Below are 21,898 nucleotides of genomic sequence, written 5' to 3'. Positions count from 1 at the left end.
CATTATGAAATTCCATTGGACCAATGCACCACTAACTACTTTGGAAAAAATATGTGCACTCTGTAATAGAGTGCTGAAGAAATGACCACTAACTTGTTCATTTCAGGACTGCCCTTCAGTTGCCAGCACATCTCAAGACTTCCCCCATGGGCTTGCATTCCTATCCAATCCTAAGCCTTCAGAGAAACAGCTAGACCAGCCAATTCCACAGGTCACTGCCCTGGTGGTAGCCTGGTAAACATGTAATCGAAGAGAGAGATGAGCTGGGATTGTGTTGTCTGTCAAACGCTTGAAAAAGTCAGTGCTGTAAATCTACCATTTGCTACAGTAGTGCAATGTTGTAACTGTATGGTGATTTCTGTAATATTGTTGCTGTTTGACTCAGAATTACCATGTTAGGTTGTAGGTGTTCATGCAAAATTGTTCTGTCAAGTGTGATATAATTTGTTTCTGCAGCGAGACTGGTGACATATTAAAGGAAAATCATGTAAAATATTTTTCGAAAAGTAAAAATTTGGAGTGTTACTCATTAGATCTCCTGTTATGACTCATCTTGAGCAAAGCACAAGGTTGAACTTGGCAATGGCACTTTAATACACCTGCCAAACAAAAGCAGTCATACTGAGGTCTGGCGAGACAGTGCAGGCAATAAATCCTCATTTACGTGATGGTCACTGAGGTGTGACAAGCTGGCTTCCACAAGAGGGAACTAGATCAAAGACTGGGCAGAGATGGAAGCAATGGGAAGATGATTCACCTCTGAGGAAAAGTTCTGTGCTGACGTGGACTTGACATTCAAGTTAACATGAAAGTGGAACCAAAAAAACTTATGATGCTCCTTTAAGATTGGGAACAAATCTGGAACAAATCTCTAATTCTTTCAATTTTCCTGATCCTGTCCATGCTGGTACATAAACCTCCTCGCTGTCAGTAAGAGCTGCTAACAACGTCTCAGTGACCTAACCTACAGTATGATGCACACCTGCCACTAACATTTCATATTTGATTTTCTTTAGTTAACAGAAGTTTTGGACAGCTGTAACTAAGATAGACACATGTGAGAAATGATGGCTGTAGAAAAGCATAGTGAGATAGATCATTGAGCCTATAGTGAAGCTGGCTCAACCTGACAGTAATGTGCTTTGGTGTAAATAGTTTGAAATAAATTTAGTGGAATTACACCTTTAAATGCAGATAACATCCACGCTTTGTATACAAAAAAATGGGAAAATGTATTTTGTTTTCCATTTTTATGTAGAGTAAGGACTAGAAACAGGGTTAGGTTTAGAATCACAAGTATTTTTAAAAACATTTCCCAGTTATAGTTCCTCAAAATCTCAATCTCAGATCAGCAGGCGTGTCAAATTCTCTTTTTATGCAGATTTAAAAGATTTTAAAACATTTTAGACTGTTGTTGTGATTGATGGTTGTATTGTGAAGGAGCAAGATGTGATGTACAGTGCAAATGTGCTTTCAACCACCCTATAGTTTCAAATGGATCATCTGGTATATATACACTGATCATTGTTCATGTACTGTGTGTGTAATGAATTTAAAAGAAATGCTGAGCGAATGGGTCCAAAGTTTTTTGAAAGTTGAGGGGAAAAATGCATTGCGGTAAAGTGTTGCCTCTTGAGATCAATAGATGATTAGTGAGCAGGTGGTTATTGTGAAGTGGGTCTGTGTGGTTGTGTTGTGTGGTGGGGGGTCAGTCTAATATAATCAAAGCTCAGCCTGTTGTCTGAGCTGACCTCTTGGTGATACATTTAACTGCAATAAGGAGTGCTATATTTATTGTAATGATCAGGCAGCAGGCACACAAATCATTGTTTTTATATAATTCTATTGTATTACTCTGCAGAAAACACAGCAAGACTATGAGCTACGAGCTGATTAAAAAGGTTGATAATGTCTGCCCAGGTTAATTGACCACGCAGGTGATTGAAACACATCACTCAAAGTTATAACTACTTGCACCTAGATTTGAATGTGAACACATGTATTTTGTAGTGTTGATGACTACACTGAATACTATGTCCAATCAGCCTCCTGGTGCGCCTAATTATGATTAATGAAGTGTGCACCGGAAAAGCACATAACCAACACATCTCAATGAGTTATTCCCAAACACACCTAAAACAGAAATTCACTTGATGCATTGATCATATTGGTTAGTGCTTAATGGCAAGAAGTTGATCGATTGTGGTTGAGCCATGTGTGCGTCAAGCCTATACACTTTGTTGTCACCAGTGTTCACAGCGCGCATGAAGAGGACTCGTGGCGTCCTGTCGCCTCTCCAGGAGGGCAGCAGTGAAGCCGGAGCCGCCTATATAAGAGCTTCCAAGATGCCACTGAGCGGTCATTCGTGCACTTGCTGCCAGCGGTTGTTAAAGCATCGCTTCTGCCGTGCAACGAGTGTCTCTCCACTACTCACAGTTTTCTAACAGCTCTACTTCTAGATTTCTGACAGGTTTTTCTCTCTCTATCTCGGTCTCGACCATGCTTCTCAGCCAAGGCGGATTTCAACACATGAACTTTGTTAAAGAACAGTTCCAGGGCGCAGAGGATGCTCCAGCGCGCGGGCAGTGTGTTTAACGCAGACTAGAGAACGCGTAAGGAGCGACTCCAAATGAAGTTGTGAGCATGAGAAAAAGAGAACAAACCGGATTTTCACTCGGTTAGGGTCATCAAGCAAGTAGCCTCCACTCTGGGCATGGACAATGGATACTTTAAGTCTGGCTGTGAACGCTGTGTCCTACACTGTGGCAGCGGAACTCTCCACTGCTGATGATCCGTTCAATGGACCCATCAGAAACATCGCGCCTTGGAACTTCACTATCTTGGCTGTGCTTATGTTTGTGGTCACCTCGCTGTCTCTCAGCGAAAATTTCCTCGTCATGTTTGTCACTTTCAAGTTCAAACAACTTAGACAGCCCCTCAACTACATTATAGTTAATTTGGCCATCGCTGACTTTCTGGTCTCCCTCACTGGTGGACTAATAAGTTTCCTCACAAACGCCAGGGGTTATTTCTTTCTTGGGAAGTGGGCTTGCGTCTTGGAGGGGTTCGCTGTTACTTTTTTCGGTAGGTGTACTTGGTTTTGTTTCTTGCTTTTGCGAATTGCAAAGCTGCATGTGAGCGCAACTTCCATAACTGTAGGTGTCAGTGTTGGAGCGTTTTTTTTTTTTTTTAAATGTGTATCATACTGTAGGCTATATTACAAAAATATAAAATTAATAGCAGCTCTTCATGACGCATTCTCTGACTTCAACATCTGTTCGCAAATAATCTCGGCAGGACATCTGGTAGGGAGGTCAAATAAAAATGGCAAATCAGTTCAAACAACTTGATAAAGGAAAATGTAATAATGTCCCAAAAACAAAGACAGGTGTTTTACTGGGTGTCTTTGGGCATTCATGAAAGAAAAAAGAAAAGATGAAAAATAAGTAATCATCTACGAGTAAGTGCACATTTAATATGTGGAAATATTAAGTGTGATTCACCAGCTCAGCAAACCCATCACTTAATTCATGTAGGAGTGATTTAACAGTGATTTTTAATGTGTGTGTAAAGTTAAGAAACTCTCAGCTCTAGAAAATAATTTAGGAAATCTACACCAGTTTACTTCTTGCACCTTTAAAAGCCAAATGCTTTAATTCAGCTCATAAATGTAGTCAGCATTATGAAGAATATGGCCAATTAAAACCAAATCATGAGGTTTGGGCTGATGGACAGGTGTTTGGAAACATTTAAAAAAAAAATACCTAAAAACTTCATGTACTTCAGGCAACAGCTGACAAACTGTCACTGCAGTTGATCTATTCTTTATGAACCCAGAGTTAAGATTTTCTGTATTATAATTTTTTAAAACAGTACCTGAATGATATGTGCTTCTCTTCTGTAATGCAGACCACTGGATCAGTAACACAATCTCACTGTGAGAGTGTGAAGCAGAATTTAAAGCCACAGTCACAGCAGATATTAGCAGTGGGACAGGAGACTTCTCACATACTGCTGGTGCATGACTTGCCATAAGTAGGTTACCAGCACTGTGACCACCAATAACATTTAGATCAGTGTATGCTCAGTTCACGGTCTCTACTGAAAGTCTGTTAAGGACTGAGTTTTCCAAAAGTGGGATCCTGGGGCGTCTGGTGAATAGCCTCAAGAACATAACATGAAGAGAAAAGAGAATATTTGATGAATTCATGCAGAGGCTTCTTATCGGATTTAGTAACAAGGTTAATCCCATTTTGACAATTTACAGTACGACTTTCAAACAAGTCACACGTTGTCTTTATTACAGTGTGAAAAATTTGACAGTAAATGTTCATCTATAACGGTGCTACAAATAATATGATGAGTCTCATAAGGTATGTGATGCCCACATGATTCTGTGAGTATATTATCGCATTACTTTGACTTTAAATAGTTGATCTTTGGTACAATACCTCATATGAATCATTGCCAGAGCTGCTTTTAACTGTTTGCTGAATGTTTAAACCTCCAGAATATAGACTTTACTAAACCACAAGAACTCCCCCCAAAAAACTAATGAATCCAAGCACCCTGGGACTATAGTGTAGAGTATGAATTATAGCACATCTTAATGTCTTAATGGATAAATTGAATAGTGGTTTATAGTGTTTCAGGTGGTATGATGCACTGAATGACCACCAAAAGAAAAGGTATTTTCTCATAGCAACACAAATCACTATTGAAAATTTAATTTATTTGGGGCAAAGGGCAGCTGCAGCACATGGCAACACAAAAACACAGTTTTGTTACAATGCTGGTCCAATAACAAAAGAGAACAAAAGAGACCTCACAGATTAAATTATCATTATTGAAGCCATACTGATGTATAGTAATTAGACCTCTGTAGTGAAGCTTACCTCTTCAAGGGACCTGTGGTCAAAAGCCACTCCAATTTTGGTCTTAGTGGCAGTTTCAGTGACTGACAGCTGTGTTGTACTGGTTTCACCTGTGTGTCTCTCTCTGTGTGTGTGTGTGTGTGTGTGTGTGTGTGTGTGTGTGTGTGTGTGTGTGTGTGTGCGTGTGTATGTGTGTGTTTGTGAGTGTGTGTGAGTGGGGGGTGGTTCTGCATAAGTAAATTAGAAATGGATTAAGCTGAGCTAGCTCTTCCCCAAGAGCGGGATGAGTGGATGCTCCACTTAATATTCTGCTCAGGGTGGGAATATTTTCTATTTCTGTCTGTTCTTAGTTGTTTCTGTCTACATGCACCTGTGCCATGTAGATAACCACACTGAAACTGAATGAAACATGACAGATGTGTCTCCACATGAGCACACACTTTGAACATCAGTTGTGACTCTAAAAAAGCAACAAAAGGAGCACTGGTGTTAATTTTATGTGTAGACCTTTGCAGAGGCTCTTGTTTAAATATGTGTGACATAATTGAACACCCTGGTTCCCACTGCTCTCTTTTGTCCTCTCCAATGAGCGTAGTAGGCAGACACTACTGGCTGCGGGAAGATGGGTAATTAACCGGTCGGTGAGAGTGAGTTATTACCATAATTACTTTAAAGTCTGCTTTTTTTTTTAGCCCAATAGGAGGCAACCTAATGCGCCCAACCGAATCATTAAACTATTCCTAGCCACAGGACTGCCACTTTTACCTCTGCATGTTACAGAATTAGGAATCTTTGTGAAACATTAAGAAATAGCTGCACTATACTCTAACCAGGTCATCACATTGGATAAATGTGGTGAGTGTGACATTTTACACTCTTGTGAAAGAGGGAAGCAATCTAAAAGAGATCAACAGAGGCAAAAACACACGGACAAACATTGTTACATACTAGAAAAAAATCTACTTTTATTACTGTCAGAAATGAGAAACACCACTGTGATTTTTATAGGTATTGAAAACAAAATCCAGGATTTGCTGGTGTGTTTCTCTCTGCTGTCATCCCTCTGACCTCCTCCTGCTGTTTGCCTCAGGGATTGTGGCCCTGTGGTCCCTGGCTGTTCTGTCCTTCGAGCGATTCTTTGTGATCTGCCGGCCTCTGGGGAACATCCGACTGCAAGCAAAGCATGCGATTCTGGGTCTGCTGTTTGTCTGGACCTTCTCCTTCATCTGGACCTTCCCTCCAGTGCTGGGTTGGAACAGATACACTATAAGCAAGATCGGAACCACCTGTGAGCCTGACTGGTGAGAAATATCCTTCTGTGATCTTTGAATGTTCAAACCCTTAGAAATTGGGCTTAAAGGGCCAGTTCACACAAATCACAAAAATAGATTTTATATATATATTTTTTAATGAAAACACATATTGCTGCCATGTTGTTCAAATCTCATTTTACTGCTTTGAGCAGTATAATATCATTTACATCAACTGTATTGGGTTGGCAGCCCAATATCTCCAAACCTTGGCAAATAAAATCAAAGCTGCATTGTTAAAAACATCTATGAGTAAGAGATGTAAAAGGCTTTTTCTGATTTGTGTGAACCGACCCTTTAGCACTGAAAACTGGTTAATTATTTTGCTCCCTTAATGCACTGATGCAGAGACATTTTACTCTATTTTGTTTAGTATTCATAAATGATAATCGTGTGAGTCACGGCTACAGCCTGTATGTGCTGAAGCAAACTTAATGGTTCCCCACTAGATGCACATGCATTGTAAGCATATGAACTTGCCAGCATTAGCATTTAGCTGAAAGCTCTGCTGTGTCTAACTACAGACTGACACTCTTGTTGATAATTGGTCCCTGTTGTGCATAACCTATGTGACAAATGCATTTAATGTGAAGCATTAGCAGTAGGAAATGTTCATTTTACATTGGTGGTACTTAAATACAGCTCTGAGGAGATTGATCAGTGAACACTGAGGCTGATATCAATGAGATAAGAGTAAATACATTGAACAACTATTGATGAAAAAAAAAGCTCACCATACAATTAAAAACAGCGTTTGATTTCATATTGTTTTCACATAAACTTCTGAAACCCTAATCTTGATCTTATTATAACCTGATTGTGACCCCAGTGCTTCATTCTAACTATTGGCCCAGACATAACCCTGCATTAATTCATTTTTTCTTTTTTTTTTTTTTTACCAGACACTTCTAACACAAACAGATAAAGACAATAGACATTATACACTCAACCTGTCTGGCTCAGATCTGCATTACCGCTTCAGCCGTATTAGCTCACACTGTGTGAATGTGTCTCATAGAAAAAGTCCAGTAGCAGGTCGGCTCTGACCTTGGCCCTCAGGGTGCCATCTGGATAATGCTATTTACCTGCTTTGATCAAAGGCGTGCAGATAGAAGGCTGAATGTTTGCCTCCAGCCCTGTAAGGAAACCATTACTCAGACAAAGTGTGTGTGTGTGTGGGGGGGAACAAATGGTTCAGACAATACAATTAAGAGATCACCTTTTGGAGATACCCTGATCCACCTCTGGCTGCGCACAGCATGAGTTCTGTCAGAGAACATTAGGTTAACAGCAGGAGCATGAACAGTACAGGTGTGTGAGGTCCAAAATGATGCCACATGCACCGCCAGGATGAATTTTAAAAGCTGTGTATATTTGTGTCTTTTTATCGCTTGATGCTTGTCAATATTCTGCATTGGATGGCATACTGAATGTTAAAAAGCATAAATGTAAAGTTTTGAAGGATTGCAGATGGGAAGGTGGTGTCAGTGGACTGTCAGTAAGTGGCTGTGCCCTTGGTGAGGGGTTAGGATACAATCTACTGCTGGTACACTGCAGACTTTCTTTCAAATCCCTTCCAGCACTCAGGTATTGTGTAAGACATTCATTACAAAGACACACAGATGTTACCTTGCGAGGCAGCTGGATTCTTGAGATCAAGCAAGAATCCATTTTCATTTCATTTCCATTTTCAAATTATGCCCTTTGGTTGAACCACCAGTGGATTGGACCCATCGGTGTCCTAGAACTACTGGCAGCTACAAGTGTGGTTTAGGTGTGAGACAACGGTGAGAAGTGATAGCCTTTGATAGATGGTGAGCGACAGATGGTTAATCCAATCATCAGGCAAGTATTTTTTGAAAGTGCCTGCCCTTTTTCTCACCGTTTCTAAGGACAACTTCTCAGATGGTTCTGTGTACCATCTGTTGTGTCAGGTTAACACAGATGGAAGTTCCCCGCACAAATCCCTCGACTTGCTGTGAAAATGGTTGCATGTACAGCAAATCAGTAACCTTCTACCCTCTGCTCATTAAACTGTCATTATTTTTTTTTTCTGTTTGGGTAGTTGGCTTATTTCTCAGTTTCCCTGTTAAGTGATGACATTAAGATTAGACATTAGCAGATATTATACTGCGTTTACATAGAATAAGGCAAAGGTCAGATAGACAACACATTCTGGCCAGAAAAACAAACTAACAGTCCGAAAGAATGGCAGGACGCCAAAATGAAAGATGACATGATGATCTGTTGCTATGGTGGTGTCATGCTGTTTGTCCAGATTGCCCATGTTTTCTTCTTGTTTGAGGGAACTTTGTAAAATATTTTAACTTTTGATAGCCAGCCTCTCTTAACTTTTTCCATCCTGCTCTCATCCACTAAAATAATATCCAGTTTGCCATCTACTGTCAGCCTGAATCCATGTGCAACCTTATTTTTTCCCCACACACATTCTGCGACGACCCACCCGACACCTCTGATTGGCTAGTACTCGTTGCCTTCGTTGGTTAGGTTGGTTAGGTTGGTTAGGTTTATGGAAAAGAATAGCACTTTTACAGAGTGGTAGAAAGTGGAGACGCATCATCTGTGTTTATACTGTCTATGGTGAGAAGGAGCATACCAGCTGCTGGTGGGAAGACACATTCGTTTAGTTAATTAGATCTTTTGGTTTGCTTGACAGGACAGACTAGACCACTTCATATGATTTACCTCATCAAAAATGACAGGCTAAGAACAGCAGTCTTGGAGGTGGTGTAAATGCTGTCTGGATGATATACAGAGGTGACTCATTTAGTCACTGAGATATGGATTCAACTTTTCTTTTAGCAAGTCATTTCATTTCAATGCAATTTATTACATGTTTTGCTTTTACATCTGCAACTAATAGACCTCCAAATTGGACGGGCTTACCCTTGAGTTGTTTTTCACGTGTGTCTGCACGAGACCATAGAAAGAAAGTAAATGGTCTAAGGGTTGACAACATGAGTGAATTACTCTGTGTTTTAATAAAACTACAGAGGCCAGACGTGGTGAGTCCAGATAGAGACATATGAGCGATGCATGACTGTCCATATGGCTGCAATTAGAAGAAAAATTAACATGCTCATTTCCTGCCTTCAGGGGTGCTGAGCAAAGTGAGAAAGTCTGAATGATTCAAGTGGCACACAGTCACACGAGTGCTTGAACATAACAGCGAGAGATACTTACAGTTTCAGGGCCCAAAGTGAGGTTAGTGTCAAGCAGCACACAGCGTTTGGAGTTATTTTGTGCAGATGTATCGTCACAACTGAGTCTTTTAACACGGATATGCACACTTATCTTAACAGAGTTTCAGTATTAATATAATCAATTAGAATTCTGCATATGTGTCACATGACAGTAAATTGATGAGGAAAGACATGGTTGTGTGAGGCATGATTCGCCCCATCACAAATATGTGCTCAGCCTCACTTCTCCGGTGCAACAAGGATTAGGCAGCATGCATATAAATCCTCTAGCAAATAAATACACACACACCCCACTGTGTCTTCCAGGTATTTTCTTCCCAATTAATCTGAAGCTTGTTTCATTTGATGATGGAAGGTATTCTTATGGAAATTACATAATTAGACTAAATTAGTGGCCTCAGGGCCTCTAATTGTGTCACAGAGATTTGTCACAGCTGTGAAATTTCCCTTTTAACTGAAGCTCAAATGAGGTGCAAAACTGCCGTCTTTCTCTCCAGCCAGATAAAAGCCTCTGAATGTCAAAATGACATTTCACAGACAGCTCATAGCTGTGAAATTATGAGATTGGTAACCATTTTGTTCTTAAAGGGACACTAAAATGTTCTCAAACAAATTGTTTGTTTGATTCTATAACTGTATGTCTATCAATTACTCTCTATTATTGAACAATTATCTGTTAAACTGCTTTCTAATGATATTTTTTTAGATTTACATGTATAGCTTTGACCTTTTAGTACTAATTGAATGTAGCTTTGATAAATGTGTGTTGTCCTCTTCTAAACAGGTATTCAACCAATATCACAGACCACAGCTACATCATCACTTTCTTCGCCACCTGCTTCATTCTGCCCCTTGGAGTGATATTCTTCTGCTATGGAAAGCTCCTGCGGAAACTCAGGAAGGTCAGTTTGTAATGACACGCGTGGAAAGAAGAAGACATTTCTGATTTCACACTTGCATTGCAGAGTTGTCTTCACCCTATGAATGCTCTGTGCCAGAGCTGTAGAAAGTTGTGTAAACCTCATTCTGTAATTGGTGAAAGCATCAGAAACATCAGACTCCAGTAACATGCTGACAGAAGGATTATAGTCATTGTGATTGACTAATCCATTGAAAATATTAGGCTAAATTGAGCCTTTTATGACTCAACAGTGACCAGGAATATCAGGTCATTGCTGCTGACATTTGATGTAGGTACCTCCATGACCGTAGCTTTACAGAAAAGGTATAGCCTGCAAAAATGACCCTAACCCTAACAAACATTTCTAACATATGTTGATTTTATTCTAGGACATTAATTATCAATTTGAGACAGAACCATGAAAGATACTTACATCAAGGAATTGACCATTTATAACAAATGGATATATGATTAGATTAGGTAGAAATGGCTCTGAAGGAGCTCTCAAAGAATCTGAGCAGCAATGAGGGTTCTGTCATGGAGAACTATCCAGTCATACACATATGACTTCATACACATATGAAGAACCCTATTTTAAGTGCACAAGCGCATGTGTTATTTTGTTTCATGTATATGCACCAGTGCAAAGTGAAACAGGGCTGGGTAAAGGTGAATACAACCCAGCGGGTATGGTGATAAATAGACTCTCAGCCAATCACACCACAAACTTTATATGTCTGAAACAGCTGTGCCAATCACAGTGAAGCCATGATCACATAATTTCGAAATTAATGCAGAGATTTAAAGAACTGAAGGAGAAACTTTTCATACAGTATAAAGCAGCTGTGGACAACAGATACTATAAGAATCAGCTGTATTAATTCTATATCAATACAGACTGATTAACTAACATTCATGCATTCATGCAATTTAAATGTATTTAAATACAGTATATTTACATTTTACATACATTAACATTAATTTTTATATTAAGCATTATTCCATTACTGCAGCACAAGTATTTACTTGATGATAAGTTGTACCAGAAAGAGATGTAATTCTCATATGTGTATTTCACATCAAATTTCAAGACCAAATTTCCAGCAAAATATCAACAGCTCATTTTGTGTGCTACCTAATTTTAATGAACCTCTCACCTGTTGTGCCTCTCCTCCCACCTGTGCACAGTGCATACTTCTCTTAGTTGTGTCCCCATGAAATTAGGGCTCTAGATCTTAGTTAAATCAACAGTAATGGGGAGAAATGTCAGGTTATTATGACTGCAGTGTACACCTGCATGAATATGACTAAATGTTACCAGTCTGCTGACAGCGACACAGCTGGTGAACAAGCCAGTGACTGTGGAGCATGAATGAAACAGCTGAAGCAAATTAGCTAATTCAAGTGCGACTTTAACGCACTGCTGTAACTAACTGCTCCAGAGACCATAACATCAGAGTAGCTGGTGACCTGCCTAAAAAAACAGAAACTAATAATGATAAAATGATTGGAAACACAAACTTAATATTTTAAACATGCTCATATGTAACATTTTTATATTAATACATTGTTACAGTTTTTAAACAGTTAAACATGTGTTCATTCCTAATGGATGGACTGTCTGTTGAGTAACAAAGAACTATACAGCTATACATGTCATTGTTTCCTCCAGGTGTCTCATGGTCGCTTGGCCAGTGCCAAGAAGCCTGAGCGGCAGGTGACCCGTATGGTGGTGGTGATGATTGTGGCATTCATGGTGGGCTGGACACCGTACGCAGCCTTCTCCATACTAGTCACAGCTCATCCGTCCATTGAACTTGATCCCAGGATGGCTTCCATCCCTGCCTTCTTTTCCAAGACAGCCGCTGTCTACAACCCAATCATCTACGTCTTCATGAACAAACAGGTAATTTTTTCTTTATTTCAGCCAACATAAGTTATTCTACTTGATCATCCTGCTTCCTCTGTGTATTCAAGCACTTTTTCAATGTACCAAACTAGTTACCACAGTGTAGTGGGTTGGTAGCAAAGACACATCTCTGCTGTCTGCTGTTGTTGTTAGGTGTTAGCCTGTCTCTCAGTAATGCATGGCGTATGAATAAATGAAAAGTGAAATCTAGAGAGTACAACAGTCCTCTGTTAAAAAATACATTAACTACCTATGGCATGCTGGTGAGGCTTGCTGTTATGAAAGACCAGTGAGTACCGACTTTTTTTTTTCATGTCTTTTACTTTGTTAAATTTTACGTTGTGCTGTTAAGCTCGTTTCCTCGGTGTAAGCAAGACACGCACAATTTAACTTCTATGACACATTTCATGATATTTTTGGTTTAAAGCCCTGTCCTTGTGTCTGTAGGCTCAGTTTAAAGGTATCTTTTGATAGTGCTTGTCGATAGTTTCCCAAACTGTTACTTTGAATCCTGCTTTATTCAAACAGTCTGCCTTTCTTTCGCTTTTGAGCTGATGTTGCCTCCTGTGATGGTTTCTGGGTGGTACTAAAGATGTAAATGACAGGATTTAAGGCCTATTAACTGGCAAGCAAACTTTTAACAAGTGCTTTATAAAAGGCAGCTGCCCCAGAAAGGCCAAGTGGTTACACCTATACCCACATACACATTGCATTGACAGTGAGACATATCTTCCACAGGAACAATGTCTGTGTCCAATTCAATTGCAGCCATTATAAATAAATTAAAACATCAATTAGCTACCTATTTTATTTTTAACCATTTCTGTTTTTAGAGTTTTCACAGTCAGTGTGTTTTTTGAGACTGTGCAGTCTAATATAGCAACTAATGATTTTCATTATTGATTGATCTGTCATTATTTTCTCAATTAATCAATTAGTTGCCAGAATATGGTGAAAAATGTTGACCCCTGGTTCCCAAAGCACAGGGTGATGTCTTGAAATGTATGTTTGTTATTTATTCTGTTTTTCTGTCATAGAAGAATAAAGAAACCAGAGAATATTCACATTTAAGAAGCTGGAGACAGAGAAATTGCACATTTTTTCCCCTAAAAAATGACTCACAACGATTAATTGATTATTAAAATTGTTGAAAATAAATTTAAAACATTAGTTATAGAGTGAAAAACACAGGAGCCAAGACTACATTTCAGCACTGTTCAGACAAAACATTAAGTCACATGTATCTTATGTTCTCGATTGCTTAAATCCAGACAGTGAACAACACTGTTTCATCACACTATTTGCTTGACTTCCCCTTTACTCTGACTATAGCATACTTTAATATGAATCACAGGGATTTAATATGCTCTGAGGAAATGTGTGCATTTACTGGAAGTTTACTGCATTTCAATTATGTCCACCTTGTTCATGCAAGCTGACAAAAGAACATTGTGAGGCCAAATGTTTGAAGTTGGATATCAAAGATTATGTCTTGGTGGTTGCACTGGAAACTGATATCACAAGTTGGTGACTTGCTGCAACTTCATCTAGTGTAAGCAGACGGGCCATATCAGTAATAATTAAGGTGCAAATAATTTTAAGGTATTTTCAGAGCTTAATCAAGCAAAGTTTCCATGAAGTGACCTTATTCCGAGGCTCACAAGCCACATTTTTTTTACATTATTATGTTGGAAGTTAGCAAATGATAATCCTTCAAATTAGGGCAGTCAGTATGTGGTATGATACCTACAGTGCGGTGTTCTCTATAGATATCTCAGACTGGCAGGTGTACACCTTAAACTGCTGCCAGTGAGGTTCTTGCGTGCAGAAATAGACAAAACACTGATGCCCTGCAGGGCTTACTGCTGCTAGAACGCTGGACTCACCAACGTTACGCCTTTGTGTCTCTGGTAAACATGCACATGCTGCGTCCAATTTAGTGATGTCACATGAGTTCTCCAGTTGTCTTTACCTCTCGCTTGCACTTTAGTGCCACCAATGAACAAAGTTTTCCTGTGAAGTCTGAAGTTCTTTAACAATCGTTTCATGTTCACATGTATTCCTCCATTTACTCAGTGTCGATTGTACATGACAGGTTCTATTTTTTCAACAGGATTTTTTACAGTCCTGCCAGGATAGCATATATTAAACCTGACATGAGCAAAGTCAAGACTTGCCCACAAGTCTCAAAGTGAAGTAAAACATTTTAAATTAAGTAAACATACAGTCTGCATGATCTGATTGCCCCACTTCTGAGCTGCACTCACTGTTTAAATGGGTCAGCCAGTGTTACCACTAAGACATTGAATGGATGTCAATGAAGACAGCTAGCAGGCAGATTCTAGTTTGAGCAGAGCTCCTGCTGCTCAAGCTTAACTGCTAGAGAAGTCATCTGACCTCCAGTGCTTGATCGTGACATTTCTCTCACTCAGTCTCACTCTCTTTCTGTAAGTTACATAAGAAAGAGAGGTGAACCAGAGTCTCAGGAGATTTCCATGATGCATGACTGCAGCTACGTGTTGCAGCAGTTTTAGAGAGAGGCAGCCAACTGGGATCTCTCAGGTCAGAAGGTTGCTAAGGTGAAAGAACATTTTAGAAATATCCATTTATCACATCTACAAGCATTATTTAAATCCCATTTCACATTAGGCTTACACAGGCTTTGATCTCTCAATGTCACGCAGCTTGATCTATAGGAAAGGCAAAGCTAAGATGTAAAAATAAACCCCATAAGAAAATTAAGTCTGAACCATTCTCACAAGATATACTTAGAAAATGAATCAATTGATGTTTTGAATCTAGAGCATTGATGTGACAGGAAAAGTTTATTGATCTGTTTTGAGAAAATATAGTTCTGCTAGCAATGATCAAGTATTGTAAAATTCGATCATTAGAAGACATTCCACTGCTTCAATTATTTGCAGTACTTACATAAGTATGTGAATGTACTAGAAGCATTTAATCCAGTTAGTATATGTGAGTATATCTCTTAGGCTTTTTATGCTCACAGTTTGTCAGATGATTTAGTGAATAAGATCACATCACAATCATAAATCAATCACGAGTAGATTTAGCCCACAAATTTCAGAAGCGCATCATTTTGCCATTTCAACAGAGCTGCAACTTCACATACGTAGAAGATCTTTACTGTCTGAAGAGTTGTGATTGGTGGAGACTTTAAAATCTGAATAGCTTTAATGGAAGTGGCAATTGAGAGAGAACTACTTACAGTACCATCATATCCCAAACCTGTATTTCACAAAAGCACTAATGGCTGAGGTGACGACAGCCATAGAAATGTGACAAGCAGATGCAAAACACAAATCGGTTTATAACATTATGTCCTCAATGCATGTGTCCTTGGAATATTTTTCACAGGACACAAAACGTAGAATATATTAAAGTCATCATGTTCCTTTGCACTAGTGTGTAATGTATTGCAATTCACTAATCCATTACTGTCAGAAAGCAAAGTGATGTTACCATAGTCACTGACAGCTGAATACAGCCAAACCATTGCAGCCACTTTCTTGCAGTACAACCTTGACTTCACCAGAGCCTCACACATTATGGCAGTAATTAATAAAGAGAGCTGTGATACCAAGAAAACAAACAAAGACTATGAAAAAGTAAAGGCCATTTGAAAATGCTCCACCAACATGGTGAAGCTACGATTAGCTAGTCAAAGCAAAAATGAGTCCTCTTTAATCTCCTTCAATACAGTATTTGTGTAACCTGTCACTCCTAAACACTTTTCACATTTCAAGGAAAATTCCAATATATTTCAGCCTGATGTGCTTACAATAAATGTGGTAAGCACATCAGTTATAACTCTTCTTACTTTGCATTCGCTACTTCTGTTATAGAGATTTGGGAGCATGAGCCTCCTACAAGCTTCTCAAAACACTTGTAGAGGCACGGGCTGAGTAATGATTGTACTTATGTAGTACATATTACAAAAGAAAAAAAAGAAAATGGTACATGAGCCATTAGCCACTTGGATATTAGACAGAACAGAACCTCACTGATTGAGGGTGTTGAAATGTGGCTAGAAATTGAAGTTCCTGACACATACAGTAATGTAGAGTTTATATGTACCATGTCTTCACTCTGGGGAGTACAGAGAACCCTCATACAGAGATTTGAAAGCCAATCAAGGTGGAAGCCAGTGAGTAGATTTTAAACAATGTAAGACATGCTGACACAAGATTGTAACTTTGTAACTTTAATTTCAGCATCAGGATTTCTTTTAACATATGGTGACGTCTGCTTGTGGTATAGATTGCTTTGTTTGAAGATATTTGGTTCTGTTGGACATGACCAGGGATGATGGTTGGGATAACAATTCCATTCTTACTTAATGCATATGCTTGCATTTATCAGGACATTGTATTGATATAATTTTTTAAATTACTTTTGCTGCCCTAATAGTGGTGTTTGAAATATATGTCAATAGCCTTATTAATCTCTACAGTTCAGCTTTAAAGTGCTTTAAGGAGAAGGTGGAAGTGACTGTTATGTGCGTTTTACAAGTGAAAAAAGAAAGAGCATATAAGGTCCCAAAGCAAACAAAACCATAGACTAGAAGCATCACCATAGCAGCCTTTTGTGTTTTTATGACATCAGATGGTACCAAAGGTGTTTTTTTTCTTTTAACCACACTTTGCAAAGCATTGCTGGTTAAAGTTAGGAGGCTTTCAACTAGCAAGGTCATTAAGGGTCAGGAATCATTATTTCTCCCCCAGGGTTTCAGAGTGGCAGTTTCAACACTGAAAAAGGTCAATTAGTGTTTTTAGACTTAAATTAATGTGGAAACCAATGATTGTGGTGCTATTAGTAAGAACATGCTGGAAAAGGCTGTGGTCTTCCAAGAATGACTGTTGACAGAGCGTCACTGTTACTGCCATTGTGTTCATGTGTCTGAGTTGATAATGGAAACACTATTTGATTTGTGTAAAATAGTGACTGTGGAAATCCTAATAAATTAGGACTCAGATCTCCTTTACAGTCTGCACCTGCCTCTGTCTTTTTCAGTCTTTCATATTCAGCACACAGATGTTGTTTAATATCCATGGCTGTTATGTAAGGCTGAATGTAGTAAAACTCAACTGTTGTCACTGTGTGTCTCCATGGTGACATACTCAATCTAAAGTATTTCTCCAGCTAATTGAATCTCGCTATTGAGACATATCTTTCATCTTTTTCTATACATGGATGTCTCTCATTTTTCTTTCACACACTCTTTGTTGAGAGCTTTGTCACGGTAATTAATCGCTGACTTGTTAACAATGCAGTCTTGCCGAAAATGTGGCTACAGTGTACTACCTATTAATGAAGCATTTCAATTACAGTGGAGAGATAGATAAAAATGGTCAGGTCAAAGATTTCAGAAGCACTTTGTCTTCAGATAGTTAAAGTTTTCTTACCATAAGGCCAATGGGGAAACTCCAACACTCGATTGAGCAGAAGCACTGTTTGTCAGTTCCTTTAAAACACAAATGACTTGATTAACGTGGTTTGGGTTAAACATAATCAACGTTAACAGTTGGAGACAGAAAGCAGACAGTGGTCTCCAGTGTTCAGACACTTCAGCTCATTACGTCTTACAAACTAAGACCAGTAATAGTAACATAAAATAAAACATGTATCACTGTGTACATTTTATGTCTTAAAGGATAAGTCTGGCACTTTTCTAGTTTTCTTTTTTGTCAACAAATCTCATGCAGAACTAACAATGAATTGATGTCAAGTTCATACAAGTATCATGTGTGTATCTAAAGCTTGATATATTTTATTCCTCTGTGCAGTAGACCTTTGTTGTTCAAATACTGTTAAAAACACATCAGTGAGCCACCCTGCTGCACTGGGTGACATGTTTCTTCACCCCAAAGATTTGGGGCATATTAGTTTTTTCCCACAATGGGATATTCAAACCAGATGTTTTTTTCTTTTTTCAAACTACCCATCATACACCACTGCACTTGATGTTCTGAACTTCATAGAGAGTCAAAAGTGAACACACCCACTTTAAGGTCAGAGGTGAAGAGGAAGCGCTCCTACTGGGATCATTAGGGAAGTTATGTATCTTATCTGCATCGTGGGAAGCCTGGAATCAGGCTGTAACCCATGATGCTCTGGTCCCCCTCTCTGGCCTCCCATGCTTTTTCTAGCTGGGCTGCAGCAGTTTAAGCTGGTTAAACGCCTCGGGTGCACTGACCTAAATTCTTCATATTCACCTCAGAAAAACCGCTAGCCAACCAATTGTTTTTCCCCATCCTGATAGTCCTTCAATTGCAATAAACATATACTTTGTTTGTGTATAATAGATCATTCCTGTAGATAAGGAAACTACATTTTACAACAGCCATCCTATTCCCAATTGAGCAGAACTGCTAGAAAAAGATGTTTTTATTTTGGCAAAGAAACTTGTTGTGGTTAGACAATTAGACACTAATTGCATTTAAACTGTGTTAAAGTAAGGCATTTGGAACAATTACTTTGTTATGTTTACCAATCAGCTGTTGTGTGGATCCTTTTTTTCTCAAATTTCTTTCTCACTATTAAGCATCATAAAGATCTTAAAACTTAGCTGACTGATTTTAGGTGGATCTGGTTAACTGGTCATGTCTTCAGTTCAGGACTATGACTGAACATAAGATTTGACAATGTGATGTTGAGTTACAACAGTTTCATTTTTCATGTCGATACATTTGCTGCATCGCCATGGCAATGGCGTTCAACTAAAACTCCCAAGCTTCACTGTATAACTTTGTATAAAATCGACAAGGTCTTAAAGCTTATCGGAATAAATTTGAAGTGGATCTAGTCAACATACTTGGGAGAGGTCGTAAAAGTACAGCACCTGTTTCTTCCTGTTGCCAGTAAGTGTTGCTATGACCATGAGTCAATATTGAGATGTGTTCAGGCCGGGACTCCTTATAAAGCATGTGCAATTTGGGGGAAAATTGGACAATGTTAAGTTAAACTATTTCATGTTTTGGGGAGAATTGACTGGCACACAAGGTCAAAGTGGTGTCATGAAAATTCAAACTCTTCGCAATTCCAAAAAAAAATCTTTACCAACACTATTGTACAATGGGACAAAAGATTTTAAAGTGATACATTAAGTGTGTCATGTGTATCAAACACATTGCCATGCCCCCTACTAGCCATAAGGGGCACATAAATTAAGACTGAGCAACTAAGTGAAAATGGAGTCCATTAAAGCAATAGAGTTTTGACATTTGGCTGGCTCGCTTAGCTTAGATAAGAAGATTCAATCTCATGTTTGTGAACCAAGAGCCAAGAGATGATTACAGTTACCTTTAGCTTAGCTTAGCATAAAGACTGGAAGCATGGGGGAAAAAGCTAATCAGACTCCGTCCAAAGTTAAAAAAATGTCTACTGTAGACAACACCTTAAAAACACACTCATTAACACAATGTATTTATGTATTTTCATTTTGTATTCTGTTTACAAAATTACAAATTTCAAAATTTCTCATGTTTACATTTTACAGATAAATAGGATATAACATGTTAATTAGTGAGCTTTAGAGGTGCTGGAAGTTGTATTTTATAACTTAAGACAGAGCTAGGTTTGCTGCTTCCTGTCTCTATGCTAAGCTTAGCTACAGTAAGCACACATACATCAATGTTCTCATAAGTGTACTTCCCAAAATGTCAAACTATTCCTTTTCTGATCTGGAAACACACCTTTTTCATGTTCTATAAACACAGCCCCTGAACATTGTAATTGAAAATCATTTCAATCAAGCTAACTACCTTTAATACTCTTGATTTCTGTCCAGTTCAGGAAGTGCCTAATCCAGCTCTTCACCGGCATGGGCACCATCCCAGACAGCCACATGAACCAGACGTCAGAACGACCTGGAATTACTGCTGAGAGTCAAACAGGAGAAATGTCAGCCATCGCGGCCCGTATCCCTGTGGGTGGTACAGTGTCTCCCAGGTCTGACGACTCTCCGACCGACTGTGGCTCCTTCGCCCAGCTGCCCATCCCAGAGAACAAAGTGTGCCCGATGTAACAGTAAAGCTCCGACCAATACGTGTTCTCTTACTCCATCCTCTGACCCCCAGAATCCGCATTAACCTTCTGTAATGTAGCCACAGTGTGTTTCAGAAACTGTATGGACTTGAACAGAACTTAAAATGTTTTTTCCTGTTTGTTTGGGAGTACAGCTTGAGGAACAGAAGGTCAAAGAAGGGTTTGAAGGGTTTCAATAGTTGATGATTCTAGCACTTTTTTATATTTCATTTGCAAGAGTAATTCAGGAACACAAAACATCAAAAGTAAGAGAAGTTTTGTGCTTCAGCATATTGCAGTAGGTTGTTCAATAATTGATTAAAATAAGCACAACAGAGGGGACAAGAAGGAACAGTACAGACAGAAAGAGCTCTACCCAAATAAATATCTTGTAAATATTGATGGCGGATACTCCTCCATCTTTCAGAGAATATCTTGGATGTTCTATTGACCATCACTGCACACCTGCTAGTGTGTCGCACTAGAGGGCGCTTGATTTGACTTCATAACCCCATGAAAAAAGAGACTACTAAAATCGCAAACTTTGACATCAGTTAGTTGAGGGCTAGCCAGTGTTTTTCATACACCACAATGCATCTAAGCCTTTCATCTCATCCTTGCCTTGTCCTTTGAAGCCCTGTGATGGCGCCTGCAGAGAAAGTGTTGTTTTTCTATGCTGTTTCAGTACTTTGCTTTGGCGGCCCATCATCATTCATCTCCACCCGTCGATAGGTCGGAGCAGTCTTCTGAATCTGGATACTTTTATTTTAGTGTATCCCGTGTAGACTAGTTTGGGTCAAAGCTTTCATCTTTAGTGAAGATGGTCAATGGGACTTGGAGATGCCAGTCTCCTATTTCCTCCGCTGCTGATGTAGGAGGACAACATATTTATCAAGTGCCAGCAGGGGATCAGCAAGCACATAAACATGCACACAACCACAAGCAACACACACACACACACACACACACACACACACACACACACACATACATACACATATATACCTTTGGACTGCAATGCACTGCCTGTATTGTGATAAGCTCTCTATAGGCACTGTGAAGATGATACAATACATCAATAAATATCATAGCACAAGAGTGGCTTAGCTAAGCAGCCATGTACAAAAGCAATGAGTATTCCCATCATAAGCACAGGTCTACAGCAATATTAAAAGCTAAATATCTTCACACAGTTGAACACTTCAGCGTTAGCTACAGTAGATGAAGCAGTGAGTGTTAAAATGTCTACTACTTGACTTTGTGGTGCATGTTTGTCAGTATTACTGGATATTTGTCTAAACACTGTTGTATTCTCTATGCTGCACAGTGACTCACTATGTAAAAAAAAAAAAAAAAAAAAGTAACAGTATGGTGTCTGTTTGCTTTGTACTGAGTGTGTGTTCCAATCATGTTTGGCCAGTCTGGTAGGAGTAACATTTAGCATCTTTAAGCGTCAATGCATCTGTGCCAAATTAATTGTGATGCCTTCATATATTTAGCATAATAACAGGAGACTATGTTAGCTGGTATGTGACATCTAGCTCAGACCAGTGTTTCCAGTTAAATTTCATTTTCCATAATCCCCTATTTCTTTTTTGCTAACAATTAAGATAACATTTCAATAACATTTTTAG

At 39.0% G+C, this 21,898-nt stretch overlaps 1 protein-coding gene across 1 annotated transcript; it reads left to right on the top strand.

Annotated features, from left to right (window-relative positions):
• The first annotated feature begins 532 nt into the window (after positions 1-532).
• Positions 533-20,265, top strand: valopa (vertebrate ancient long opsin a). Its single transcript, XM_053332480.1, has 6 exons — positions 533-569; positions 2,655-3,084; positions 5,965-6,175; positions 10,193-10,310; positions 11,982-12,215; positions 20,029-20,265. Exons 2-6 carry the CDS (start codon positions 2,721-2,723, stop codon positions 20,263-20,265), a joined length of 1,164 nt encoding a protein of 387 aa, XP_053188455.1. The 5' UTR covers positions 533-569; positions 2,655-2,720.
• The last annotated feature ends 1,633 nt before the right edge of the window (positions 20,266-21,898 follow it).

The sequence above is a fragment of the Scomber japonicus genome, chromosome 14, assembly GCF_027409825.1.
Source record: "Scomber japonicus isolate fScoJap1 chromosome 14, fScoJap1.pri, whole genome shotgun sequence".
NCBI classification, from domain to species: Eukaryota; Metazoa; Chordata; class Actinopteri; order Scombriformes; family Scombridae; genus Scomber; species Scomber japonicus.
The sequence above is the reverse complement of the archived record's forward strand: the minus strand, read 5'-3'. Positions and strand labels throughout refer to the sequence as shown.

Bases quoted from the DNA above. Each gene is read 5' to 3' on its own strand.
- valopa (XM_053332480.1), top strand. From the start codon at position 2,721: ATGGATACTTTAAGTCTGGCTGTGAACGCTGTGTCCTACACTGTGGCA. The intron at 3,085-5,964 runs GTAGGTGTACTT...TGTTTGCCTCAG, and splicing joins GTTCGCTGTTACTTTTTTCG to GGATTGTGGCCCTGTGGTCC. The intron at 10,311-11,981 runs GTCAGTTTGTAA...TGTTTCCTCCAG, and splicing joins TCCTGCGGAAACTCAGGAAG to GTGTCTCATGGTCGCTTGGC.